Source organism: Melanerpes formicivorus, unplaced genomic scaffold (genome assembly GCF_026170545.1).
Source record: "Melanerpes formicivorus ecotype bairdi unplaced genomic scaffold, bMelFor1.0.p_v2 SCAF_95, whole genome shotgun sequence".
Taxonomy (NCBI): Eukaryota; Metazoa; Chordata; class Aves; order Piciformes; family Picidae; genus Melanerpes; species Melanerpes formicivorus.
The window spans coordinates 382586-409970 of NW_027142447.1; the positions used below are offsets into that span (position 1 = coordinate 382586).

Below are 27385 nucleotides of genomic sequence, written 5' to 3' on the forward strand. Positions count from 1 at the left end.
TGCTTAGGTATCTGTTCCTTCCCTGCAGAGGACGCCCAGCCACAACCCCTTAGAATGCCACCCATTAGGTGACAAAATTAATAGCTGAGGGGCGAGCAACTGCTGTCGTTTACCTGGACCTGAGCAAAGCCTTCCACACTGTCCCGCACCACATCCTGGTCTCCAGGCTGGTGACACATGGGTGTGATGGGTGACCACTAGATGGATAAGGAACTGGCTTGATGGCCGCACCCAAAGAGTGGCTGTCAATGGCTCCATGTCCCAGTGGAGGCCAGGGACAAGCAGAGTCACTCAGGGATCAGTCCTGGGACCAGGCTTGCTCAACATCTTTGTGGGTGCCATGGACAGTGGCATTGAGTGCACCCTCAGCAGGTTTGCTGATGACACCAAGCTGTGTGGTGCAGCAGACAGGCTGGAGGGAAGGGAGGCCATCCAGAGGGACCTGGACAGGCTGGAGAGGTGGGCACAAGCCAACCTCATGAGCTTCAACAAGACCAAGTGCAGGGTCCTGCATCTGGGTGGAGGCAATCCCAGGCACAAATCCAGGCTGGGCAGTGACTGGCTGGAAAGCAGCCCTGAGGAGAGAGACTTGGGGGTGCTGGTGGAGGAGAAGCTCAACAGGAGCTCTCAGTGTGCACTTGCAGCCCAGAAAGCCAATCAGCTCCTGGGCTGCATCAGGAGAAGTGTGGCCAGCAGGGCAAGGGAGGTGATTCTCCCCCTCTGCTCAGCTCTGCTGAGACCCCACCTGGAGTACTGCCTCCAGTTCTGGAGCCCCTATTCCAAGAGGGATCTGGAGGTGCTGGAAGGTGTCCAGAGAAGGGCCAGGAGGATGAGCAGAGGGCTGGAGCAGCTCTGCTGTGAGGACAGACTGAAGGAGTTGGGGCTGTTCAGTCTGCAGAAGAGAAGGCTCCCAGGTGACCTCATTGTGGCCTTCCAGTATCTGAAGGGGGCCTACAGGAAGGCTGGGGAGGGACTGCTCAGGATCTCAGGTAGTGATAGGACTAGGGGGAATGGAATGAAGCTGGAGGTGGGGAGATTGAGGCTGGAGGTGAGGAGGAAGTTCTTCCCCATGAGAGTGGTGAAGCCCTGGAATGGGTTGTCCAGGGAGGTGGTTGAGGCTCTGTCCCTGGAGGTGTTTAAGCCCAGGCTGGATGAGGCTGTGGCCAGGCTGATCTAGTGTGGGGTGTCCCTGCCCATGGCAGGGGGGTTGGAACTAGATGATCCTTGTGGTCCCTTCCAACCCTGACTGATACTATGATACTGTGATACCATGCAGATCCTCCTCCCCGCCCCCGCCCGCCTTTTCCCTTCTCCCCCCCCCTCCCGCCTTTTCCTCCTCCCCCCCGCCCGCCTTTTCCTCCTCACCCCCCCGCCCGCCTTTTCCTCCTCCCCCCCCCCGCCCGCCTTTTCCCTTCTCCTCCCCCCCCCGCCCGCCTTTTCCCTTCTCCTCCCCCCCCCCCGCCCGCCTTTTCCCTTCTCCCCCCCCCGCCCGCCTTTTCCTCCTCCCCCCCGCCCGCCTTTTTCCCCCGATTCTCCTTTCCCTCCCCCCTAGCCTGTTGTCCCCCCTTTGCCGCCTTTTTTCCCCACCCCCAGCCCCCTCCTTTCTTCCGCTATGAATCTCCTCTGCCTTCCCCGCGCTCTGCTGCCACCTCGCCGCAGTGCTTTATCCCCGCAGTGTGCTTCACTGCCAGTGACTCTCTGATTTTAGAAGTTAAACATTTGGTTGGGTTTCCTCCTTTTCTTTCTTTTCACCTGGCCTTTCATCTTCCTCCTTTATTTTTTTGTCTTAAGTGTCAGCAGCAGAACCACTTGGCCCCAAACCAGGGGAATCACCACGGCAAAAAACAGGTCAGGAGCAGAGCTGCAGCCACTGTTTTCTCTCATCCTCCCCTTTCATCAGGGGTACCCCAGAGAAATTGGTTTCTCTTGGAAAATGTTTCCTTTGGAAAGCATGGGAGAATTTCCTATGTGTATATTGATTATGGAATCTTGCGCTAAAAACTTTGTTGAAAATAGTTTCTTTCCCCCCCTTCTTTTTTTCTTTCCCCCCCTTCTTTTTCTTTTCCCCCCTTCTTTTTCTTTTCCCCCCTTCTTTTTCTTTTCCCCCCTTCGTCTTCTTTTCCCCCCTTCGTCTTCTTTTCCCCCCTTCGTCTTCTTTTCCCCCCTTCGTCTTCTTTTCCCCCCTTCGTCTTCTTTTCCCCCCTTCGTCTTCTTTTCCCCCCTTCGTCTTCTTTTCCCCCCTTCGTCTTCTTTTCCCCCCTTCGTCTTCTTTCCCCCCCTTCGTCTTCTTTCCCCCCCTTCGTCTTCTTTCCCCCCCTTCGTCTTCTTTCCCCCCCTTCGTCTTCTTTCCCCCCCTTCGTCTTCTTTCCCCCCCCTTCGTCTTCTTTCCCCCCCTTCGTCTTCTTTTCCCCCCTTCGTCTTCTTTTCCCCCCTTCGTCTTCTTTTCCCCCCTTCGTCTTCTTTCCCCCCCTTCGTCTTCTTTCCCCCCCTTCGTCTTCTTTCCCCCCCTTCGTCTTCTTTCCCCCCCTTCGTCTTCTTTCCCCCCCTTCGTCGTCTTTTCCCCCCTTCGTCGTCTTTTCCCCCCTTCGTCGTCTTTTCCCCCCTTCGTCGTCTTTTCCCCCCTTCGTCGTCTTTTCCCCCCTTCGTCGTCTTTTCCCCCCTTCGTCGTCTTTTCCCCCCTTCGTCGTCTTTTCCCCCCTTCGTCGTCTTTTCCCCCCTTCGTCGTCTTTTCCCCCCTTCGTCGTCTTTTCCCCCCTTCGTCGTCTTTTCCCCCCTTCGTCGTCTTTTCCCCCCTTCGTCGTCTTTTCCCCCCTTCGTCGTCTTTTCCCCCCTTCGTCGTCTTTTCCCCCCTTCGTCGTCTTTTCCCCCCTTCGTCGTCTTTCCCCCTTCGTCTTCTTTCCCCCTTCGTCTTCTTTCCCCCTTCTTTCTTTCTTTCTTCCCCCCCTTCTTTTTCTTTCCCCCTTCTTTCTTTCTTTCTTCCCCCCCTTCTTTTTCTTTCCCCCTTCTTTCTTTCTTTCTTTCCCCCCCTTCTCTTTCTTTCCCCCCCTTCTTTTTCTTTCCCCCCCTTCTTTTTCTTTCCCCCCTTCTTTTTCTTTCCCCCCCTTCTTTTTCTTTCCCCCCCTTCTTTTTCTTTCCCCCCCTTCTTTTTCTTTCCCCCCCTTCTTTTTCTTTCCCCCCCTTCTTTTTCTTTCCCCCCCTTCTTTTTCTTTCCCCCCCTTCTTTTTCTTTCCCCCCCTTCTTTTTCTTTCCCCCCCTTCTTTTTCTTTCCCCCCTTCTTTTTCTTTCCCCCCCCTTCTTTTTCTTTTCCCCCCCTTCTTTTTCTTTTCCCCCCTTCTTTTTCTTTTCCCCCCCTTCTTTTTCTTTTCCCCCCCCTTCTTTTTCTTTTCCCCCCCTTCTTTTTCTTTTCCCCCCCTTCTTTTTCTTTTCCCCCCCTTCTTTTTCTTTTCCCCCCCCTTCTTTTTCTTTTCCCCCCCCTTCTTTTTCTTTTCCCCCCCTTCTTTTTCTTTTCCCCCCCTTCTTTTTCTTTTCCCCCCCTTCTTTTTCTTTTCCCCCCCTTCTTTTTCTTTTCCCCCCCTTCTTTTTCTTTTCCCCCCCTTCTTTTTCTTTTCCCCCCCTTCTTTTTCTTTTCCCCCCCTTCTTTTTCTTTTCCCCCCCTTCTTTTTCTTTTCCCCCCCTTCTTTCTTTCTTTCTTTCTTTTTCCCCCCTTCGCCTGCCTTTCTTTTTCCCCCCTTCGCCTGCCTTTCTCTTTCCCCCCCTTCGCCTGCCTTTCTTTTTCCCCCCTTCTTTTTTTAAGGAAAACTCTGGGGGCTTTCCTTGGGGTTTGGATTGTTTCCTCTTTCGTTGTCATTAATTATTCTGCAGCCACATGAAGGACATGGTGCTATGTGTTGTCTTGTTTGGGGTTTGGTGTGGAAATACTAAGCAGCTGATAAATAGCCTGCCCCTGTACTCACCATTGGTTAGGCCACACCTTGTGTCCTGTGTCCAGTTCTGGGCCCTTCAGTTTAAGAAGGATATTTAGACACTTGAAGGTATCCACAGAAGGGCAACGAGGCTGGGGAGAGGTCTCAAGCACAGCCCTGTGAGGAGAGGCTGAGGGCACTGGGGTTGCTTAGCCTGGAGAAGAGGAGGCTCAGAGGAGACCTTCTTGCTGTCTACAACTCCCTGAAGGGAGGTTGTAGCCAGGTGGGGGGGTTGGTCTCTTCTCCCAGGCAACCAGCACCAGAACAAGAGGACACAGTCTCAAGCTGTGCCAGGGGAAGTTTAGGCTGGAGGTGAGGAGAAAGTTCTTCCCAGAAAGAGGAATTGGCCATTGGAATGTGCTGCCCACGGAGGTGGTGGAGTCACCATCCCTGGAGGTGTTCAAGAGGGGACTGATTGTGGCACTTGAAGCCATGGTTTAGCTAGCCATGAGGTGTTGGGTGAGAGGTTGGACTTGATGATCTCCTAGGTCTTTTCCAGCCTTACCGATTCTATGATTCTATGACCTCAGACAGGGAAGTGCCTCAAAGCTGCAAAATCTCTGCTGTCCTATGCACGGCACCAAGCCTGCTTCCCTGAGGTGTTTTACAGCACAGCACACATGCTGCTTCTCACTGTGGTGCTTTATCAGTCTAATTCTTAGGGCAGACCAAGGGGCAGCATGTGCAGCTCTATGGATGTCTGTTCTCTTTAGAGAAGATGAAAGTGCAGGCAGGAGTGTGGCTGCTGCCCATTCCACAGGGTTTTTCTGGATCTATAAAACCCTAAATGTGAAATGAGATAAATAGACAAATCTAGATACAGGGTGTGGGGGGGGGAATAAAATTAGAGGGCACCTTATAGGAAGCAAGGATGTGCAGGTTGGCTGGGAGGCATGCAGCTGCTGGAGTCCCAGCTTTGCTGTTGTGGAATTGCAGTGGTGTGCCTGAAAAGTCTCTCTGTGAAGAAGCCTAGGAATAATGTTTTACATGCTAGAGATTCATAGAATACCAGGTCAGAAGGGACCTTAAGGATCATCTAGTCCAACCTTTTGGGGTAAGAATATCGTTTAAATGAGATGGCCCAGCACCCTGTCAAGCTGGGCCTTGAAACTGTCTAATGGAGAGGAATCCACCACCTCCCTTTGGAGTTTATTGCACTGTCTAATAGTTCAAATGGTGGAAAAAAAAATCTGGCATGCCTTTGTGTGAAGCATACTTTGCTTTTTACAGAGTGTTTGTTACCAAAAGAACCTGAGACCTCCACAAAATCACTGTTAGGCACTTTATAAGCTGGGATTGTTCTCCACCACCTCCTGACCTCCATCCACCCTTTAGGTATTTATAAGCATTGACAGATCCCCTCTCAGTGTCCAGGGAGGTGGTTGAGGCCCCATCCCTGGAGGTGTTTAAGCCCAGGCTGGATGAGGCTGTGGCCAGCCTGATCTAGTGTGGGGTGTCCCTGCCCATGGCAGGGGGGTTGGACCTAGATGATCCTTGTGGTCCCTTCCAACCCTGACTGATTCTGGGATTCAATGAACATTTCCTAGTCTCAGCAGATGTTTCTTCACCCCATGAGCATGTTCTCAAAGATCAAGTGTCCTGGGACTGTGAAAGATGTGCCCCTGAGTGGATGCAAGTCTGAGGAGTCCTGGGTCACTTCTGCTCTTTAGAAGCACAAGTTTTGTTGAAGGAAATCCTCACAACATTTATGTGTCTGCGGTTCAGGTGAGCACACCTGATCCTGACAGCTGCTTTGTGTGTGGTCCTGTCCCTTGGCAGGACTCTCAAACTTCCTGGTCTCCTGTTTTCCCTTCTGTGGCCCTTGGAGTACTAATGGGAGGGGAGGTTTTACATAATGTCAAGAGGAACCCAGAAGTCTCTGAAGGGGAATCTCTTTTCCTGTACTAATAATGAGCAGGTAGAAGTATTGATATATTTATGTTCCCTGTATTTCAGTTCTTAGTGTTTCTTCTGAGCACAGAAAACATAGGTGATTCTCACACTTCAAAGTCCCCACTTCTCTTGGCAAGGAGGAAGAAGGCATGGGGCAGGCAGGAAAAGGCAGTGCCACAGAACCAGAGCCTGGTTCCAGATTACAATCAAAGTCCTCCTATCTTGCAGTAGCCTCCATTTGCCTCAGAGAAGTGGACTTCCAGCTCTGGCTAGGGTGGAGCTGAACTGAAGAGCTGCCAGGGCTTCTCCCCGGCCCCAGGCTGTGGAGTACAGTTACTTCACCATTGATACCAATTATTAGTCACAATCTCATGTCTAGCCCTGTCTGCATGGGAACTGCTGGGTGCAAGTGAGAAGGGAGGAGGAGGAAAAGGGAGCATGCTTCTTTTCAGCCTGATGAGCTTGCCAGGCACAGTTTCAGCAGGAGCTTAAAAAACCCAAGACTCTTGCCTCTGAGTGCCTATCTGTGCCTCCTCTGTACTCTTCTGCACAGAGCCTAGGTGAGTTCCTGAGGAAGGAATAGGTGAAGTGTTTAGGAAGAGCTGTCTTGGAGTAGAGAGTTGATCCAGGGCAGCCTAGATTCTTGCCAGAACACATTATTAAAAACCTTAATAGTCACCTTCTCTCTCCCATGATTTGTTTTGATTTGTTTTCCAATTCAGTAGAAGGCCTCAACAGCAATAGAGTGAGGGAAATAAGGAGTTTGGATTGCCCCTGCAGTTCTGCTTTCTGGCCAACAAACTGAACAGGGCTGGCATCAGGCACAGGAAAGGAGCTGGGAGAGGCTGAGAGACTGGGGCTCTTTAGCCTGGATACTGAGAGGGGATCTGTCAATGCTTATAAAAACCTAAAGGGTGGATGGAGGTTCAGGAGGATGGGTCAGTGGTGCCCAGTGACAGGACAAGGGGCAGCAGGTACAAACTAGAACACAAGAGGTTTCACTTGAACTTAACTAGAAACGTCTTTCCTGTGCAGGTGCCAGAGCACTGGAGACTTTCAAAACCTGCCTGGATTCATTCCTGTGCAACGGGCTCTAGGCAAACCTGCTTTAGCAGTGGGATTGGACGACATGAGCCCTGGAGGTCCCTTCCAGCCCCTGTCATTGTGTGATTCTCTGAATGAGGGAAGAGGACCTTGGGCCGAGTCAAGCAAATAAGGAAGCAGGTGCATGCTTGCCAGCTCAAGCTTCCCTGCCTGGGAACAAATGTGATAAGCAGGCTGGCCTGCTAGGCACAACTGTGGCTGGCCTGTACCAGTCTGAAACAAGACTTTGATTCAACTGACAGTTCCTTCTGCTGGGAGCTAGTTCTGCAAACCTGCTGCAGTTTCCTTCAGGCAGGCAGATTTTCTATAAATATGCACACATATATATATGTAGCCATAAAAATAACTGCTTTTTCAGGTCTCCTACTGGCCACAAGCCTTCTCTTAGTGAGCTCTCTGCCCTTGCTGTCTTGCAGCAAGTTGAGGGTATTGTGTCTAGTGGCCAGGGAAAGTCTTGTTCTGACACCCTGTGCACACACAGAGGCTGTGCTTAGCCTGTAGGGCCATGGAGTAGGTGAAAGGGTGCTGCAGGTGGAGATGCTGTCCTGGTGCTGGGATGCTGTCCTGGTGCTGGGATGCTGTCCTGGTGCTGGGGTGCTGGTTTAAAGTGACCCCAGCAGGAGGCATGATCTGATATTATATGCTCACCCCACACACACTGTCTGCTGCAGGACTGCTCTCCCCACACACACCTCAGCTGCATGGTCTGTAGCTGCTCTGTGAGCAGCAGAACTAACTCAGCCCTATTTTTGTAGCTGCCACATTTTTTAGCTACCCCTCAACACCACAATAGCTGCACCCCCACATAATACCCTACTGTGACATGCTGATGCCCTTCATGGGGCAGTGAAGGGAAAGAAGAATGACTCCTTTTTCTTCTCAGTGTCAGCATTAAGTGTCTTATTTATCCATCCTCTTTTGTATGTGGAAACATGCACCAGAACAAGAGGACACAGTCTCAGACTGCACCAGGGGAAGTTTAGGCTGGAGGTGAGCAGAAAGCTCTTCACAGAGAGAGCTGTTAGCCATTGGAATGTGCTGCCCAGGGAGGTGGTGGAGTCAACATTCCTGGAGGTGTTAAAAAAGGCATTGGACGTGGCACTTGGTGCCATGGTTTAGTTAGTCATGAGGTGTTGGGTGACAGGTTGGACTTGATGATCTCTGAGGTCTTTTCCAACCTTATTGATTCTATGATTCTATGGTTATCTTTAAGCTCACTTCCCCTGTCTAAAATACAGCTCAAGAGAGGATAAAAAAAGGCCTTGCAGGTCACACAAAACTTGCTTTGTTTGAAAACTTGGCTTGGAAAATTCCAGTTTCATCCTCCCTGCAAAAAAATGTAGGCAGGGCTTAGGAGAGATTAAGAAGAATATATAGAGCAGCAGAGAGCTGAAAGTGACAGCAGGTGGCTGGAAGGCTGCAGGGAGCAGGAGAAAGCAAGAATGTCTGGTCAGAAGCCACGGCAAAGGCAAGTCTGCACAAAGCCCATGTTGCTGGGTGGTTTAGCTGCAGCTGTTTTAGTCTTCAAATAGCTGTAGCCATCTGAAAGGGCTATTGCTTGACACCTCAAACTCTGTTTCCTTTCACAAACCTGGAGGACAATACAGATCCATCCATCTTTTCTGATGCTTTCTTTCTGTGTTTCATGTGTTATCAGATCTCTGTTCTGCTTCCAGTTTGCTATTTCACAGTCAAGACAAGCACCTTTGTGTGGTGCTTGTGCCCCTTCTATTAGCTGGTCAGCAACACAGGTTTAGTCTGCCAGGTGTGCTGGTCTGCTGCCTGCTTCCCTCACCTCTCCCAGGTCTTGCTGCAATGAATAGCATAGGATAGGATTAGCAGAGGATAGGATTAACCAGGTTGGGAAAGACCTTTGAGATCATCAAGTCTAACCTATCACTCAACACCATCTAATTAACTAAACCATGGCACCAAGTGCCTCATCCAGTCTCTTCTTGAACACCTCCAGGGATGGTGACTCCACCACCTCCCTGGGCAGCACATTCCAATGGGCAATCTCTCTTGCTGGGAAGAACTTCCTCACAGCCAGCCTAAACTTCTCCTGGCACAGCTTGAGACTGTGTCCTCTTGTTCTGGTGCTGGTTGCCTGGGAGAAGAGACCAACCCCCACCTGGCTACAACCTCCCTTCAGGCACTTGTAGACAGCAATAAGGTCTCCCCTGAGTCTCCTCTAGGCTAAGCAGCCCCAGCTCCCTCAGCCTCTCCTCACAGGGCTGTGCTCCAAACCCCTCCCCAGCTTTGTTGCCCTTCTCTGGACACCTTCCAGCAACTCAACATCTTTCCTAAACTGAGGGGCCCAGAACTGGACACAGGACTCAAGGTGCGGCCTAAGCAGTTTGTTTCTTATGGCAGAAACAGATCCCTAAAATTAACAGTGTACACAGGGACAGGGCAGCATGAGGCATCCCATTCCAAGTGCTGTGAGTGCTTTATACCCACGTTGCTCATGAAGAGTCAAGGAAGGAACTCATTCTTTAAAGACTGGGGTTTTTGGTAAATTATATAAAAAGCTTTACCAATATTCCTTTAGGAATAGATAAACAGGAAAGCAGCATAAAAGTCTCCCTGGGATGGGCTAATTAGCACATACAATGGATATATCAGTCAAGAATCCTTTAGAGGAAGGCTGAAGGAACCCGTCAATTCTTCTGTGTCTCTGTGGGATGATCCAGCGCTTAACTGGTAGGAAATGAGAAGCAGATACACAGGAAAAAGGGAAAGGAGGTGGTGGGAAAGGGTGGTGAGGAAAGAACAGGTCAGCCAAAGCAAATATGCTGAGTGATTCTGGTGAACATCTTTAACAATAGGAGCAGGAGTGTTTGAAGAGGACTCAAGTAAATTATGGGTCGAAGGAGGATAATTAGCAATCCATCAGCTCTCATGAGATGTGGCAAAAGGGAAACATTATTCCCTTGTGCAATTTTAATGACCCATTTTCATTGTTCCATTTTTGTCACTCTGTTCCTTTATTGCCATTGGGGTTTCTAAGTTTATGTTTGGGGTTTTTATCCTAATGTTTTGTCTGGTTATGAAGCAAACTCTTGAGTCATCCCAGATGGGGGAGAGCCTCCCAGTCCCATTCTCACAGTGCTCTGCAGCCCAGTATGTTTCCTTCTTCTCTGCTGGAAGGTGTCCAGAGAAGGGCCATGAGGATGAGCAGAGGGCTGGAGCACCTCTCTTATGAGGACAGACTGAAGGAGTTGGGGCTGTTCAGTCTGGAGAAGAGAAGGCTCCAAGGTGGCCTAATTGTGGCCTTCCAGTATCTGAAGGGGGCCTACAAGAAGGCTGGGGAGGGACTGCTCAGGATCTCAGGTAGTGATAGGACTAGGGGGAATGGAATGAAGCTGGAGGTGGGGAGATTGAGGCTGGAGGTGAGGAGGAAGTTCTTCCCCATGAGAGTGGTGAAGCCCTGGAATGGGTTGTCCAGGGAGGTGGTTGAGGCCCCGTCCCTGGAGGTGTTTAAGAGCAGGCTGGACGAGGCTCTGGCCAGCCTGATCTAGTGTGGGGTGTCCCTGCCCATGGCAGGGGCTTGGAACTAGATGATCCTTGTGGTCCCTTCCAACCCTGATTGATACTAAGATACTATGATTATATTCACAGCATGTGAAGGCAATTGATTTGGCTTCCACAATTTGGGACTTGATGGCACAAGGGCTTCCTCCACTGAGTGGCAGTAGCCAAGAAAGCAATATTACAGGGAGAGTAATCTAAACTGAAGCACAAGTTTGTATCAATGCAGCTCCCATTTCACAGAATCAGAGAATGGTAGGGCTTGGAAGGGACCTCTGAAGATCATCTAATTTAACACCGCTGCCGGAGCAGGATCACCTAGAGTAAATCACACAGGAACATGTCCAGGCAGGTTTGGAATGCCTACAGAGACAGACTCCACACCTTCTCTCGGCAGCCTGCTTGTGGTGTTCTGCCACCCTCGAAATGAGTAAGTTTTTCTTTTGGAGTGTAAACTCCTGTGTTCATTTGTGCCCACTGCCACGGAGAAGAATCTGGCCCCATCCTCCTGTCACTCAGTCTTTAGATATTGATAAACAGGAATATGATCCCTCCTCAGTCTTCTCTCTTCCAGGCTAAATAGCCCCAGCTCTCTCTGTCTTTCCTTGTAAAAGAGATGCTCCAGTTCATCTTAGTGACTCTTGCTGGACTCTCTTCAGTAGTTCCTTGTCCTTCTCGAACTGGAGTGCCCAGAACTGCAGGCAGCATTCCACACGAGGCCTCACAACGGCAGAGCAGGGGAGGAAGAGAACCTTCTTTGTCCTCCTGGCCACACTTCTTACTGCATCACAAAGGACCATTGGCCTCCTTGGCCACAAGAGCACAGTGTTGGCTCATGGTCAGCCCCCCAGGTCCATTTCCTCAGAGCTGCTCTCCAGCAGTTCAGCCTCCAACCTGCACTGAGACATGGGATTATTCCTCCCCAGATACAGGACTCTACACTTGCCCCTGTGGAATTTCATTAGGTTTTTCTCTGCCCAACTCTTCATCCTATCCAGGTCTCACTGAATGGCAGCACAGCCTTCCAATGTGTCAACCACTCACAGAATCACAGGGTCTGGAAGGGACCTCAAAAGCTCATCCAGTCCAACCCCCCTGCCAGAGCAGGATCACCTACACCAGATCACACAGGAATGCACCCAGGCAAGTTTTGAGTATCTCCAGAGAGGGAGACTCCACAACCTCCCCAGGCAGCCTGTCCCAGTGTTCTGTCACTCTCACAGTGAAAAAAATTTCCCTCTTATTTACATGAAACTTCCTATGCCTCACAGTTTCATGTTGCCAGTAAACTTGTGGAGGGTACTCTGTCCCTTCTTCCAGGTCACCAAAGAATATGTTGAACAGGACTAGACCCAATACTTATCCCTTGGGAACAGCACCAGTGACCAGCCTAACTGACCACAACCCTCTGAGCTCTGTCTTTCAGCCAGCTCTCAATGCACCTCACTGTCGAGTCATCCAGTCCACACTTCTTATGCTTGGCTGTGAGAATGCTGTGGGAGATGGTGTCAAAAGCCTTGCTGAAGTCAAGGGAGATGACATTCACTGCCCTCCCCTCATCTATCCACTCAGTTGTGTGATCATAAAAGGCTATCACGTTGGTCAAGCATGACTTCCCCTTGGTGAATCCATACTGCCTGCGTTTTGTAGCCTGCTGGGTTAGTTATTATTGGGCTTTTTCTTTGTTTGTTTCTTTGCTTGGTTTTCTCTGTGTGTGTTTGTTTTGCTTTGTGTTTTCCATTTCTGCTTCTTTTGTTTTGGTTTGGGTTTTTTTCTGAGTCTCACGGGGTTCTCTCCAGCTCATTTCGCTCTGACTTCCTTTAGTCACAGCTGGAGGTTGCTAGCGGTGTATGCTGATGGCTCATGGGCGCATTACTCAGCAGTGATCTGTCCTGCCCTCCAACCCGGTCAGCCCCAGGGCAGATGATCAGATCAGCTCAGATAGGGTGGAACCTCAGATTTCCTCTGTGATTGCCAGCCATGGTTTATTTCACCATCTCACTGCAGTGACGGAAGAAGCTGCTGTTCTCGAGGTAGCTTGCCCTTTCTGCACAAAGGCAATGCTGATTCTTCTCCCATCTTCTTCCCACACCAACACTTGGTGTCATTTGCTATTCATTCCACCAGCATCAGTCCTTCAAAGCTCTTGTTCTCAATGTTTAATGTTGTTATCACGTCATCTTGTCTCACAGTTACTAAAGCTTCTCTTCAACCCCTGCAGCAACCACTTCACTTGTTCAAACCATAAGGCGGCTTCTGGAACATCTTTCCTTTCTGATCTACTTCAACGTTGTAAACTCTTGACTGTGACCTAAACGTTGGTATTCAAAAGGGCTAAGCAGGACAGGCCAACTAAGGCAGCTTGGGAAGCTGATGGCAAAGCTGGTGCAAAATTCAGTCGTTGAGGATTGAACAGGCTCCCCCGGGAGCCAGTTAAATCCCCATGCCTCGGGGGGTGTCAAAGACACAGAGGAGCGGTTGCTGAGCTACACCGCTTGGCACCAGCCTTGGCAGAGTTAAGAGAACGGGTGGACTTCATGATCTTCAAGGTCTTTTCCAACCAAAAGGCTTCTAATATTCCGCGATCTGTCTGGCAACCGGCCAGGCTTCCCCGTTACCTCGGCGGGGAGACTGAGAACAAAGGGGGCTGTCGGTCCCCTCTGCACACCCTGCCTGTCCCGTCCCGAAGGAGGAGCCGGGCGGGGACTGCGGCAGCAGCGGGATCCCCTCCGCCGCCCCGGCAGCCTTCGCCCCTCACACCGCCTCCCAGAGGGGCGGGCGGCGGAGGGCGGAGCCGGTTCGGGTCGCCTCTAGCAACGGGGCAGCCCGCGCCCCAGGGCCGGGGGCGGTGCGAGGCTGGGCGCTGGGGCCTCGCCGGGTTTTTCCGGGGAGCCGAAGGGGGCGGCGGCGGCGGCGGGCGGGGTGCCGGCATGTCGTCCGGGCCGCGCTGTCCGGCGTGCGCCGAGGCTTGCGTGTCGCCGCGGCTGCTGCCCTGCCTGCACTCGCTGTGCGCTGCCTGCCTGCGGCGGCTCTGCCGGCTGGGGGAGCCGGGCCGGCCGGCCGCCCGCTGCGTCCTGTGCCCGGTGTGCGACGCCGTGGTGGAGCTGCCGCCCGGAGGCGTCGCGCAGCTCACGCCCGACTACCTGGCGCTGAGCCGAGGCGGGGAGGCGGCGGCGGGCTGCGACCTGTGCGCCGACGGGGCGGCCTCGGGGCGGTGCCTGACCTGCGGTGCCAACCTCTGCCTCTTCTGCTGCCAGGCCCACAGGTGAGGGGGCGGCCAGGTCCCGTCCGGACGGGGACACCTCGCCGCGGGGAGCGCGGGGGTGCCTTCCCCTCTCGGGCTGCCGGAGGTCAGCGGTGGGGGGCTGCACAGGCAGGGACCCACGCAGAGATAGCCAGGTGGTTAGACCACATAGAATGGTTCGCGTTGAAAGGGACCTTCAAAGGGCATCCAGTTCAACTCCCCTGCAGTGAGCAAGGTTGCCCAGAGCCCCGTCCCGACCCGTCTGACCTTGAGTGTTTCCAGCGGTGGCACTTGTGCCAGTTCTCCGTGCAACCTGTGCCGGTGCCTCACGACCCTCAGTGCAAGATACTGCTTCCTAATATCTACTCTAAATCTGCCCTTTTGTAGTTTAAAATCACCACCCCCCCCCCCCCTTGTCCTGTAACAGCAGGCCCTGCAAGAAGATTGTCCCCATCTCTCTTTTAGGCCCTCTGTAAGTACTGAAAGGCCACACTAAGGTCTCCCCAGGAATGTGCTGCCCAGGGAGGTGGTGGAGTCACCATCCCTGGAGGTGTTCAAGAGGGGATTGGGTGTGGCACTTGGTGCCATGGTTTAGTGGTCATGAGGTGTTGGGTGATAGGTTGGACTTGATGATCTTTGAGGTCTTTTCCAACCTTCTTCATTCTATGATTCTACAATTCTCTTCTGGCTGAACAATCCCAACACTCAGCCTTTCCTTGTACAAGAAGAGTTCCATTCCTGTGATCACTGTTGTGGCCTCCTCTGGTCCTATTCCAACTGGTCCATGTCTCTCCTGTGCTGAGGCCTCCAGAGCTGGCTACAGCATTGTAGATGGGATCTCACCAAAGCAGACCAGAGCCGCAGAAGAGGACCAATGTCATCCTGGCCTGGATCAAGAGCAGTGTGGCCAGCAGGAGCAGGGAAGTCATTGTGCCCCTGTACTCAGCACTGGTTAGGCCACACCTTGAGTCCTGTGTCCAGTTCTGGGTCCCTCAGTTTAGGAAGGAGGTTGACTTGCTGGAAGGTGTCCAGAGAAGGGCAGCAAAGCTGGGGAGGGATTTGGAACACAGCCCTGTGAGGAGAGGCTGAGGGAGCTGGGGTTGCTTAGCCTGGAGAAGAGGAGGCTCAGGGGAGACCTTCTTGCTCTCTCCAACTACCTGAAGGGAGGTTGTAGCCAGGTGGGGGTTGGACTCTTCTCCCAGGCACCCAGCACCAGAACAAGAGGACACAGTCTCAAGCTGTGCCAGGGGAGGTTCAGGCTGGATGTTAGGAAGAAATTCTTCACAGAGAGAGTGATTGCCCATTGGAATGTGCTGCCCAGGGAGGTGGTGGAGTCACCATCACCGGAGGTGTTCAGGAGGAGACTTGATAGGGTGCTTGGTGCCATGGGTTAGTTGATTAGGTGGTGTTGGATGATAGGTTGGACTTCATGATCTCAAAGGTCTCTTCCAACCTGGTCTATTCTACTCTATTCTACTCTACTCCCTCACCCTGCCATTCACACTTCTTTTGATACAGCCCAGGACGTGGTTTGCTTCTGGGCTGTGAGTGGACGTTGTTGGCTTATGTCCAGCTTTTCATCCACCCACGTTGCTCTTGGTAGGACCACTCTCAACCCCTTCATCCCCCAGCCTCTATCAATACCAGGGATTGCCTCAACCCAGGTGCACTTGTCTTCCAGTTTGTTCAGTCCTTGGTGGCTTTCTGTCTTCCCTGGAGGATGCTTTGTGCCCAAGTGGGGACTGGCAACCTGGTAGTAGGTCGTTCAGCCATGTTCAGAACCAGGCCACTCTTGGCTTGCTAATTTGCATCTTGGTAAGGTGTTGCTGCCCAGTGAGGTTGACAGTGCTTCAACAGAGATGGGTGTGGGCAGACTACTAGCAGAAGGAGCCTTGTGTGTTGTGCCATCCTGCTTTGGAGGAGGAATGTCTCCCAAGGTAAAAACAGTGATGTTTAGCTGCTGGTCTGCTTCTCTGTCTCCAGAAAGATTTGCTATCTATGTGCAAAGGCAGCCCTGGGAGAAGTGAAAGGGTGGAAGTGCTGACACACCTTCCTGCTGTGATTGGTACCTCCTGATGGTCAGCCTGTGTGCTGGCCTGTTAACTGTTGTGTCCAGGCTGCCTTGTGTGCATTTTCAGCATGTCTTTCAGGCTGGGAGCCCATAGCAGCAACATGATTGCTTTGTCACCTGTCTGATGTTGCAGAGTTTAGTTCTGTGGTACAGTGGGAGAACTGAGGAAGTGACAAGAGGGCTGTGCAGCTTGGAGAGGGTCATGTCAGTAAGGCAGGAAGAAAGGGTGATGACAGCAGAGGTAGGAACTGAAAATGAAGCAACTGCAGTGGTCAGTGAGCAGGGCAGAGAACAGTCAGCACCATGAAAGAAAAGTGATAAATCTGAATGGCCTTCTGAAGCAAGAAGGTGACAGGCAGGGTCACAAGGACCCCAGTAATACTTAGCCAGGGAAGCCTCTTAGCCTGTGTTAATCAGCTCAGCCTGTTCCCTCTGTGTTTGCTGTTCCTTTCTGCCTGGTCAGGAAATTCTTTTCCAAGAGCAAGCTGAGGCATGTTCCTCTCTGCCCTGCCCTCCCTTGCAGGTATGGTGTCTGTGGTAAGATGGCTTAGACTCTCAGTTACCCTTCTGCTGTGGGCTGACATTTGCAGCATACCATTCTGATTAGCTAATGCTTCACAATCCAGGCAGGCTGCTTAGGAGTGATAAGCCACGAGCCTGAATAGCAGCCTGCTGCACTGATGGAAATAACTGCGGGAGCTACAAAGCAGTAGAAGATTTGTCCCAATGACCCACTTCATACATTGCTTACTTGATACTATTCCTTCACCACACTAACACATTTGCAGACTGATTTAGGTTTTGGCAGAGCAGAACAAGGGCCAAGGAAAACCATTTTGAAATTCATAGTAGCATAGTATCAGTCAGGGTTGGAAGGGAGCACAAGGATCATCTAGTTCCAACCCCCCTGCCATGGGCAGGGACACCCCACACTACATCAGCCTGGCCACAGCCTCATCCAGCCTGGGCTTAAACACATCCAGGGATGGGGCCCCAACCACCTCCCTGGACAGCCCATTCCAGGGCTTCACCACTCTCATGGAGAAGAATTTCTTCACGTCCAGCCTCAATCTCCCCACCTCCAGCTTCATTCCATTCCCCCTAGTCCTATCACTCCCTGAGATCCTGAGCAGTCCCTCCCCAGCCTTCCTGTAGGCCCCCTTCAGATACTGGAAGGCCACAATGAGGTCACCTGGGAGCCTTCTCTTCTGCAGACTGAACAGCCCCAACTCCTTCAGTCTGTCCTCACAGGAGAGGTGCTCCAGCCCTCTGCTCATCCTCCTGGCCCTTCTCTGGACACCTTCCAGCACCTCCAGATCCCTCTTGGAATAGGGGCTCCAGAACCAGAGGCAGTACTCCAGGTGGGGTCTCAGCAGGGCTGAGCAGAGGGGGAGAATCACCTCCCTTGCCCTGCTGGCCACAATTATTTTCTGGTGTGCAGGGAAGATCTCTAAGGATGAGTGCCAGTGCTGTGCACCTTGGAATAAGTGAGAGAGGCCTTAGGCTGAAGTCAGGGGAGTGTGAATTTGAAGGCTGTTGTGAAGATGATTGCTAGGAGGACTTTGAAAATGTGCTGGACCCAAGAGAGATCAATGAGAAGTGAAAGGTGTAGTTTAAGGGCCATGTCCTGCCCTCTGATGAGTTTGTTTTGTGTTGCTAGAGCAACTCCATAGAGCTTGGTCCCCAGAGTATTTCTTTGCTTACAGCTTGCAGCTCCCATTGCAGCTGCTGGAAGTCATTAGTACAGGAGACAAGGAAGGAGAGAAGGCTTTTATACAATGCTTGAAAACTAGCTCCTCAGTGTGCAAAACAGCATAACACATGAATATTCTAGTGCTGCCCTGTGACATAGTGGATGTCTGGGTCATAACAGGTTCTTTGGGTCTCATCCTTGGCCTCCTCTCAGCAGGACCTAACCTGTTGACCAGAAGGAGTTTGACTTCTGGGGTATTAAATGTGTTTCCCCTTAAGGCCTGTTAGAGGTCATTTGCCTCAGCGAATTTATGGCTGATGGAAATCACTGAGTCGATGGCTGAGGAGCCTGGCACCTCCCATTCCTCTCCAGAAGTGACTGTCGGTGAGTGACTCTGTGTGGAGACACCTCCTGCCAGTTCTCACTTTGCAGGGCTCACCAGCCTCCTGCTGCCTTTGCCACGGCTGGCTCTGGGGGTAATTGCAACTGTGCCACCTGTGCCAAGCTCCATGAGGGGGCTGCTGGCAGCAGCAGCCTGGCAGACTGTTTCTGGTCTCTGTGTGGCCGTGGTGGGCCACACAATTCATAGTATCATAGTATCATAGTGTCAGTCAGGGTTGGAAGGGACCACAAGGATCATCTAGTTCCAACCCCCCTGCCATGGGCAGGGACACCCTACACTAGATCAGCCTGGCCACAGCCTCATCCAGCCTGGCCTTAAACACCTCCAGGCACAGGGCCTCAACCACCTCCCTGGACAACCCATTCCAGGGCTTCACCACTCTCATGGGGAAGAACTTCCTCCTCACCTCCAGCCTCAATCTCCCCACCTCCAGCTTCATTCCATTCCTCCTAGTCCTATCACTACCTCAGATCCTGAGCAGTCCCTCCCCAGCCTTCCTTAGCCCCCTTCAGATACTGGAAGGCCACAATGAGGTCACCTGGGAGCCTTCTCTTCTGCAGACTGAACAGCCCCAACTCCTTCAGTCTGTCCTCACAGGAGAGGTGCTCCAGCCCTCTGCTCATCCTCCTGGCCCTTCTCTGGACACCTTCCAGATCCCTCTTGGAATAGGGGCTCCAGAACTGGAGGCAGTACTCCAGGTGGGGTCTCAGCAGTCCTGAGCAGAGGGGGAGAATCACCTCCCTTGCCTTGCTGGCCACACTTCTCCTGCTGCAGCCCAGGATCTGATTGGCTTTCTGGGCTGCAAGTGCACACTGAGAGCTCCTGTTGAGCTTCTCCTCCCCCAGCACCCCCAAGTCTCTCTCCTCAGGGCTGCTTTCCAGCCAGTCCCTGCTCAGCCTGCATTTGTGCCTGGGATTGCCTCCACCCAGATGCAGGACCCTGCACTTGGTCTTGTTGAAGCTCCTGAGGTTGGCTTGTGCCCACCTCTGCAGCCTGTCCAGGTCCCTCTGGATGGATCCCTTCCCTCCAGCTGTCTGCTGCACCACACAGCTTGGTGTCATCAGCAAACTTGCTGAGGGTGCACTCAGTGCCACTGTCCATGGCACCCACAAAGATGTTGAACAAGCCTGGTCCCAGGACTGATCCCTGAGGGACTCTGCTTGTCCCTGGCCTCCACTGGGACATGGAGCCATGGACATTCTTGCATCTGAAAATGGCACAGCACGCGTGGGGCCTGAGTGCATGTTCTAAAGAGCCATTTGCAGGGGCTGTCCTCTTTTGTGTGGAGCTTTGTGCTCCCAAGAGCAGGAGGCCCTTTGTGCAGAGTGGATTTGAGTGGAGGCAGGAGGGAGCAGTGCACACTGTGACTGGCAGTCTGGCGTTTGCGAGGGCTCTGGGATGTTTGTATTTCATAAGCAACATGCCTAAGGTGACGTGTGGTCCCTCCCTTCTAGGAGACAGAAGAAGACAGCCTCTCACGCTGTGGTGGAGCTGGAGAACACCAAGGATGGTAGCCAAGCTGGGAAGCCTCTCTTCTGCTCTTTCCATCCCGCAGAGGAGCTGAGGTGGTACTGTGAGCAGTGTGACCAGCCCGTGTGCCGGGACTGTGTTGTGGACAGGCACCGGCAGCACCCTTATGACTTGGCTGGCAGCGTCATCCACAGGCACGGGGAGTCCCTGCGGGAGCTGCTCAGAGCTACCCAGCAGCACATGGGCACCCTGGGGGATGTGCTGAGGCAGATCGATGACATGGGCGGTGCTGTCCGCAGCCGCGCCGAGGCTGTGGCCGCGGAGATCTCGCTGTTCGCCGCGGGCTATGTGAAAGCCATTGAAGAGCACCGGGACCAGCTGCTCAGGCAGCTGGAGGACTTGAAGGTGCAGAAGGAGAACCTGCTGCACTTGCAGAAGGCCCAGCTGCAGCAGCTGCTGCTGGACATGAGGACAGGCGTGGAGTTCACGGAGCACTTGCTGACAAGTGGCTCAGACGTGGAGATCCTCCTCACCAAAGGGGTGGTGGCGAGGCGGCTGGCGAAGCTGAACAGCATTGCTTACAACACCCAGCCCAGCACAGATGACAGGATCCAGTTCTCTCCCCAGGAGAGAGCGGGGAAGTGTTGTGGCTATCAAGTGTTTGGTTCCATTCTCAACAAAGTGGTGGATCCAGGCAGATGTACCCTGCATGGGGAAGGTAATGGGGTGCTGTGCAGCAGCTGAATGGGAGTGTGCTGCTTCCTGGAGTCACCTCTCCCTTCTCTGTACCCACATGCTACGCAGTGTAAGGCACTGTTGCCTCCCTCATGTCCAGCCATTGACTTGGGGCAGAGATAGAGCCCTGTCAGAGGTTGTGTTGCTTGCTGAGGGTCTGTGGAAGCCAGAGAGCTATCCCCAGCCAGATGTACAGAGCATACTGGAGCTGCCCTCTGCAGCACCACTGGCCTCGTTGTGGGGCTGAGAGGGGAGGAGGGGAACCCTTAGGCCAAAACCCACAGCTTCCTCAGCAGTTGCAGGATGTGATGCTCTCCAAGCAGCCTCAGCTGTTCTTTAACATGGGCCCAGGCAGATCCCCTCTGTGGATGAGTGAGCAGGTTCAATCCCTTTACAGCTTCAGCTGAGATAACCATAGGAATAACTGGCATTGCTGGGGATGAAACCCTGGTGAAACCCTGGAATGGGTTGTCCAGGGAGGTGGTTGAGGCCCTGTCCCTGGAGGTGTTTAAGCCCAGGCTGGCTGAGGCTCTGGCCAGGCTGATCTAGTGTGGGGTGTCCCTGCCCATGGCAGGGGCGTTGGAACTAGATGCTCCTTGTGGTCCCTTCCAACCCTGACTGATACTATGATACTAGGATATTTGCTTGCTAAAGACTTTGAGCAGGGCCAGCCAGCAATGAGCCCACAGAGCACAGCCAGCTGTGGTCAGTACTGGCTGCACAGGGCAGATGAGACAGACCCAGGGTTTGTTTGATCCTTTCCATTACAAGCTGTAAGTGCTGAGGTCTCTGGGGTTCCACACTGCACAGTGAGGCTGTTCCTCCTCCCTCATGGTTGCATGGTGTACCTTGAGGCCTTCTGGGAGGATGCCAGCTGTGCTCAGAGGGACAGGCAGGAAGACCACCCTGCTCAATACAGACTTCTGGCCTAAGCCTGCCCAACATCTCTCAGCACCTGTGGCTGTCCACTCTCCCCTGATACCTACTTGTATATTTTACCCTGTGAGTGAAAGCAGTTGTGCAGCCACCCCAGCAGCAGAGTCCCAGCTACGCTCTGATGAGACTGCAGCACTGCAAAGGAGGTGAGAGGCAGCAGTCATGGTGGGTGTGAATCTCTTCTGGAGCTTTCTCTCTGCCTTGCAGATCTCCACAGTGCCCGTCAGAACGAGCTGACTGGCTTTACCCTGCTCCTCAAGGACACCACCGGGGAGCGGATGCGGCGAGGAGGGGAAGCTGTGCAGGTCACCATCACCCACAAGGACAAGAGAGACTGGTGAGTACTTCACCTGAGAACTCCCCAGTCACTGGGTTTGCTTTCTGCCTTCCTTGCCCTGACTTTTTCCTTGTTTGGGTAGGTGGGAGGACATGTTTCAACATGTGGGTCAGAATCTGTAGGGGAAGAGGCACTGCTGTTCTTCCCACTGCTTCCTGCTGGTTGTGTTGGCTGTGTGGAGCTTGTGTTGCATCTTTAAGTGGTTTGGGACTTCTTAAAGGCTTTATTTCTCAGTCTGTGTTATATATTCTACAACTACCTGAAAGGAAGTTGGAGTGAGGTGGATGTCAGTCCCTTCTCTCTAGAGAGAAGTGATGGGACAAGAGGAAATGGCCTCAGGTTGCACCAGGAGAGGTTTAGGTTGGATGTTAGAAGAAACTTTTTGACTGAAAGGGTTTTCAAAGACTGGAACAGGCTTCCCAGGGAGGTGGTTGAATCTGCATCCCTAGAGGTGTTTAAAAGGTGCAGAGATGTGGTGCTGAGGGACATGGTTCAGCACCAGCCTTAGCAGGGTTAGGTAATGGTTGGACACGATGGTCTTAAAGGTCTTTTCCAACCAAAACCCTTCATGATTGTCAGAGTGAGATGTTGCTTCTTCTCATCCCTACCACCAGACACTAAGGGCTTCTGTTTTTCTTAACCCCTTATAAACCTAAACATTGGTTAGGCCACACCTTGAGTCCTGTGTCCAGTTCTGGGCCCCTCAGGTTAGGAAAGATGTTGAGTTGCTGGAAGGTGTCCAGAGAAGGGCAACAAAGCTGGGGAGGGGTTTGGAGCACAGCCCTGTGAGGAGAGGCTGAGGGAGCTGGGGCTGCTTAGCCTGGAGAGGAGGAGGCTCAGGGGAGACCTTCTTGCTCTCTATAACTTACTGAAGGGAGGTTGTAGCCAGGTGGGGGTTGGTCTCTTCTCCCAGGCAACCAGCACCAGAAGAAGAAGACACAGTCTCCAGCTGCACCAGGGGAGGTTTAGGCTGGATATTAGGAAGAAATTCTTCCCAGAAAGAGAGATTGGCCCTTGGGATGTGCTGCCCAGGGAGGTGGTGGAGTCACCATCCCTGGAGGTGTTCAAGAGGGGATTGGATGAGGCACTTGGTGCCATGGTTTAGTTGATTAGATGGTGTTGGGTGATAGGTTGGATGCAATGATCTTGAAGGCCTTTTCCAACCTGATTATTCTATTCTATTCTATTCTATTCTATTCTATTCTATTCTATTCTATTCTATTCTATTCTATTCTATTCTATTCTATTCTATTCTATTCTATTCTATTCTATTCTATTCTATTCTATTCTATTCTATTCTATTCTACTCTATTCCATTCCATTCCATTCCATTCCATTCCATTCCATTCCATTCCATTCCCAGACTGACTCTCCTGTGTCACGTAGACAGTTCACCAAGGCCAGGAGGCTCTGGCAGTTGATGGAATTACCTAGCTCACATCCTGGAGGAAGAGTCTGTGCCAGGCCTTCATTGTGCTTTCTCTTGTAGTTGAATATGTTGACCATTTTAGCATGTGTGCAGGCTTTCTGGCAAAAGCAGAGAGGATGTGTGTGAGCTCCTGAATGTTTCCACAGTGAAAATGACCAACCAGATAATAGGGGTTTGTAACTGCTTCCAGGCTGTGCTTAGCAGAGAAAAGCAGCCAAGGCACAAAGGTCAGTTCCGGTTTGTAGATGGAGCTGGAGCTAGGTGCCAGTGTAACTTGTTCCAGGAGTGCTGTTGGTGGGATGACCTGATGAAAAAAGGGACATGATCCTAACACTCCTTCCTATGGGGGAGTGTTGACAAGACATGCAGAAGCAGTGCTGGCTGCACAGATACTGACCAACAGAGTATCAATAGAGTTCAAGAATATTGTTCTACTGTACCTGCCTCATGTAGGTGCACCTGAAGGAGGTTGTAGCCAGGTGGGGGTTGGTCTCTTCTCCTGGGCAACCAGCACCAGAACAGGAGGACACAGCCTCAAGCTGTGCCAGGGGAGGTTTAGGCTGGAGGTGAGGAGAAAGTTCTTCCCAGAAAGAGTGATTTGCCATTGGAATGTGCTGCCCAGGGAGGTGGTGGAGTCACCATCCCTGGAGGTGTTCAAGAGGGGATTGGACCTGGCACTTGGTGCCATGGTTTAGTTAGTCCTGAGTGGGTCATGGGTGACAGGTTGGACTTGCTGATCTCTGAGGTCTTTTCCAACCTTATTGATTCTCTGAGCCTGTGGTTCTATCTGATGCAGAAAGGGGAGGTTCAGGCTGGAGGTGAGGAAGAAATCCTACTGAGAGAGACTGGCCTTTAGAATGTGCTGCCCAGGGAGGTGGTGGAGTCACCATCTCTGGAGGTGTTAAGAGCATGGATGAGGCACTTGGTGCCATGGTTTAGTTGATCAGATGGTGTTGGGTGATAGGTTGGACTTGATGATCTCAAAGGTCTTTTCCAACTTGGTTAATTCTATTCTAATTCTAATTCTAAAGGTACACACGTGAGGATTATGTGGATCTTGCTTGGTGGGGGTAGAGGTCGCTGTGGCCACATGAACTCACTTCCTTGTTCTGGCCTGTGCAGTTGCTACATCTGTTGCTGAAAGCCGGCTGGCTTTGGGCTGCGGCACAGCAGCTACAGAAGAGCATGAAATACCACCACACAGTTCAAGGCAGGAAATGATGTAGGCAGCTGTGTGCATGAGCAGTGGGGGGGGGGTGGGGAGTACAGGCTGCAAGAATCTGGAAGACTGTAAACTGTCACATCATGGGGCACAAGAAAGCAATTAGTGGGGATTAAGAAGAAGAGTTTCCCTGTACAGAACTGCATGATAATTGTCTGCAGAAAGCTCTTCCCATGTTCCTGAGAAGCAGGCAATTAATCCCCAAGTAACTAGCTGATGTTTTCTCCCTGGCCCTCTGTCTGTGAAACTCAGTGAACTTCACTTTGGAAAGGAAAAGTTCACCAGCAGGGACTTAGAAAAGAATAGAATAGAATAGAATAGAATAGAATAGAATAGAATAGAATAGAATAGAATAGAATAGAATAGAATAGACCAGACCAGACCAGACCAGGTTGGAAGAGACCTTCAAGATCATCGCATCTAACCTATCATCCAACACCACCTAATCAACTAACCCCTCAGAGCACTGAAGAGAGGAGTCTTGGGGTCAGTGAGTTTGGGAGAGTGGTTGAAGTGATTCAAACCTTCCCCATTTATACCCTGTCTTATTCTTGGGCTCTTCTGGAGGTAACTGCTCTCTGAAGCTGTGAATTTACCCCATGTCTGTGGGCTCTTATCTGGTGAGATAATCTGACCTGCAAGTGTGCTGTCTGGCACATTCAGCTCTTTGAGTGTGCAGGGTTGCTTACAGATCCACACAGTGCAGCTCACTTTGTGTGACTTCCTTTGCAGGGTTTTTGCAGCTCCCAGTAGCAGGTGTGTGTGAAAGCTACTCGCTGCTTGAGCATTGCTCCTGCATCCTGCTAATGGCTTGCTAATGGCTTGGACTGAAGCACACTGCGATGGGTTAGGAACTGGCTGGAGGCTGAGGCCAGAGAATGGTGGTGAATGGTGCCACAGCCAGCTGGCAGCCAGGCACTAGTGGTGTGCCCCAAGGATCAGTGCTGGGCCCCCTGCTTTTTAACATCTTCATTGATGATCTGGATGAGGGGATTGAGTCCATCATCAGTATATTTGAGGATGACACCAAGCTGGGGGCAGGAGTTGATCTGCTGGAGGGTAGAGAGGCTCTGCAGAGAGACCTCGACAGGCTGGACAGATGGGCAGAGTCCAAGGGCAGGAGATTGAACACATCCAAGTGCCAGGTTCTGCACATTGGCCACAACAACCGATACAGTGCTACAGGCTGGGGTCAGAGTGGCTGAGAGCAGCCAGGCAGAGAGGGACCTGGGGGTACTGGTTGATGGTAGGCTGAACATGAGCCTGCAGTGTGCCCAGGCAGCCGAGAAGGCCAATGGCATCCTGGCCTGCATCAGGAACAGTGTGGCCAGCAGGAGCAGGGAGGTCATTCTGCCCCTGTACACTGCACTGGTTAGGCCACACCTTGAGTCCTGTGTCCAGTTCTGGGCTCCTCACTTTAGGAAAGATGTTGAGTTGCTGGAATGAGTCCAGAGAAAGGCAACACAGTTGGTGAGGGGTTTGGAACACAGCCCTGTGAGGAGAGGCTGAGGGAGCTGGGGTTGCTTAGCCTGGAGAAGAGGAGACTCAGGGGTGACCTTATTACTCTCTACAACTACCTGAAGGGAAGTTGTAGACAGGTGGATGTTGGTCTCTTCTCCCAGGCAGCCAGTACCAGAACAAGAGGACACAGTCTCAAGCTGCGCCAGGGGAGGTTCAGGTTGGATGTTAGGAAGAAGTTCTACACAGGGAGAGTGATTGCCCATTGGAATGTGCTGCCCAGGGAGGTGGTGGAGTCACCATCACTGGAGATGTTCAGGAGGAGACTTGACAGGGTGCTTGGTGCCATGGGTTAGTTGTTTAGGTGGGTTGGATTGGTTGATGGGTTGGACGTGATGATCTTGAAGATCTCTTCCAACCTGGTTTGGTTTATTCTATTCTAAGCTCACTTGGCACCCACAGCTGTGCCCCAGGGCTGAGGATAAGGAGCCAACCACAAACTGAGGCCCAGCAGTGGTTCACAAGCAGGGCATTTTCCTGCCAGTCACTGGGCTTCTCTCTTTTTGTAGTTCACTCAAGCCAACTGTGTGTGATAACGGTGATGGGACCTACCATGTTTCCTACAGCCCTGAGGAGCCAGGCTGCTATGCTGTCTGCATCTATGTGAAAGGGCAGCACATCCAGGTAGTATTTCTTGTCTCTCCTGTGCTGCTTGTTTGCTAAGCAGTTCCTTTAAATCTTTCTGAGCATTCCCTCTGCTACTTAGCAGTTTACAGCTGGGCTTAGTGATCTGTGACTGACAGGATCACCCAGTTGGGCTTTGAAAAGACAGACACAACATCTCACAGCATCCACCAGAGCAGCCTCTCTGCTTGCTTGTCCCCTGCAGGGCTCTCCCTTCACTCTGATGGTGAGAAGCAGGTTCCGGGAGCACCAGGGGGTGTTCCACTGCTGCACGTTCTGCTCGAGCGGAGGCCAGAAGGCTGCTCGCTGTGCCTGTGGTGGGACCATGCCAGGTGAGTGCTCAGCTTTCCCTCTGCTGAGGGGGTCAGCAAGGTTTCTTAGTATCATAGTATCAGTCAGGGTTGGAAGGGACCACAAGGATCAGGTAGTTCCAACCCCCCTGCCATGGGCAGGGACACCCCACACTAGATCAGCCTGGCCACAGCCTCAGCCAGCCTGGCCTTAAACACCTCCAGGGACAGGGCCCCAACCACCTCCCTGGACAACCCATTCCAGGGCTTCACCACTCTCAGGTTTCTTGTGTTTGGTTCTCCCCAGTGTAGACAGCTGTGAGTAGCTACTCCAGCCCAGCTCCTGCCTTGCTCTTGCAGCAGGACTGTGGTAACCTGTGTCTATGTATTACAGTATCACAGTATCACCAAGCTTGGAAGAGACCTCAAAGGTCATCAAGTCCAACCTGTCACCACAGACCTCATGACTAAACCATGGCACCAAGTGCCACATCCAGTCCCCTCTTGAATACCTCCAGGGATGGTGACTCCACCACCTCCCTGGACAACCCATTCCAGCACTTCACCACTCTCAGGTGAAGAACTTCCTCCTCACGTCCAGCCTGAATCTCCCCATGGGACTGCAGCAGTGAGAAATGCAGCAGGACACATGAAGGGGTTTTGTAGCACACCCCGTAGGGAATGTGCTGCCCAGGGAGGTGGTGGAGTCACCATCCCTGGAGGTATTCAAAAAGAGATTGGATGTGGCGCTTGAAGCCATGGTTTAGTTAGTCATGAGGTGTTGGGTGACAGGTTGGACTTGATGATCTCTGAGGTCTTTTCCAACCTTATTGATTCTATGATTCTATGAAAAAGACCTGAACCAGCTGTGCAGGAGCTGGGACAGAGCACCTCTATCTTTCAGTCCTCAGTGAGGCTGTGCA

General features: G+C 52.2%; 1 protein-coding gene across 3 annotated transcripts in view; it reads left to right on the forward strand.

Annotated features, from left to right (window-relative positions):
* Positions 1–13374: 13374 nt before the first annotated feature.
* Positions 13375–27385, forward strand: part of TRIM45 (tripartite motif containing 45) — a 33551-nt gene continuing 19540 nt past the window's right edge. For all 3 annotated transcript variants that reach the window (XM_068166002.1, XM_068166001.1, XM_068166000.1), the window contains exons 1-5: positions 13375–13755; positions 19356–20089; positions 21250–21379; positions 26058–26172; positions 26378–26504. In XM_068166002.1, coding sequence (XP_068022103.1) covers positions 13421–13755; positions 19356–20089; positions 21250–21379; positions 26058–26172; positions 26378–26504 — 1441 coding nt within the window. In that variant the 5' untranslated portion in view covers positions 13375–13420. The remainder of the gene's footprint in view (positions 13756–19355; positions 20090–21249; positions 21380–26057; positions 26173–26377; positions 26505–27385) is intronic.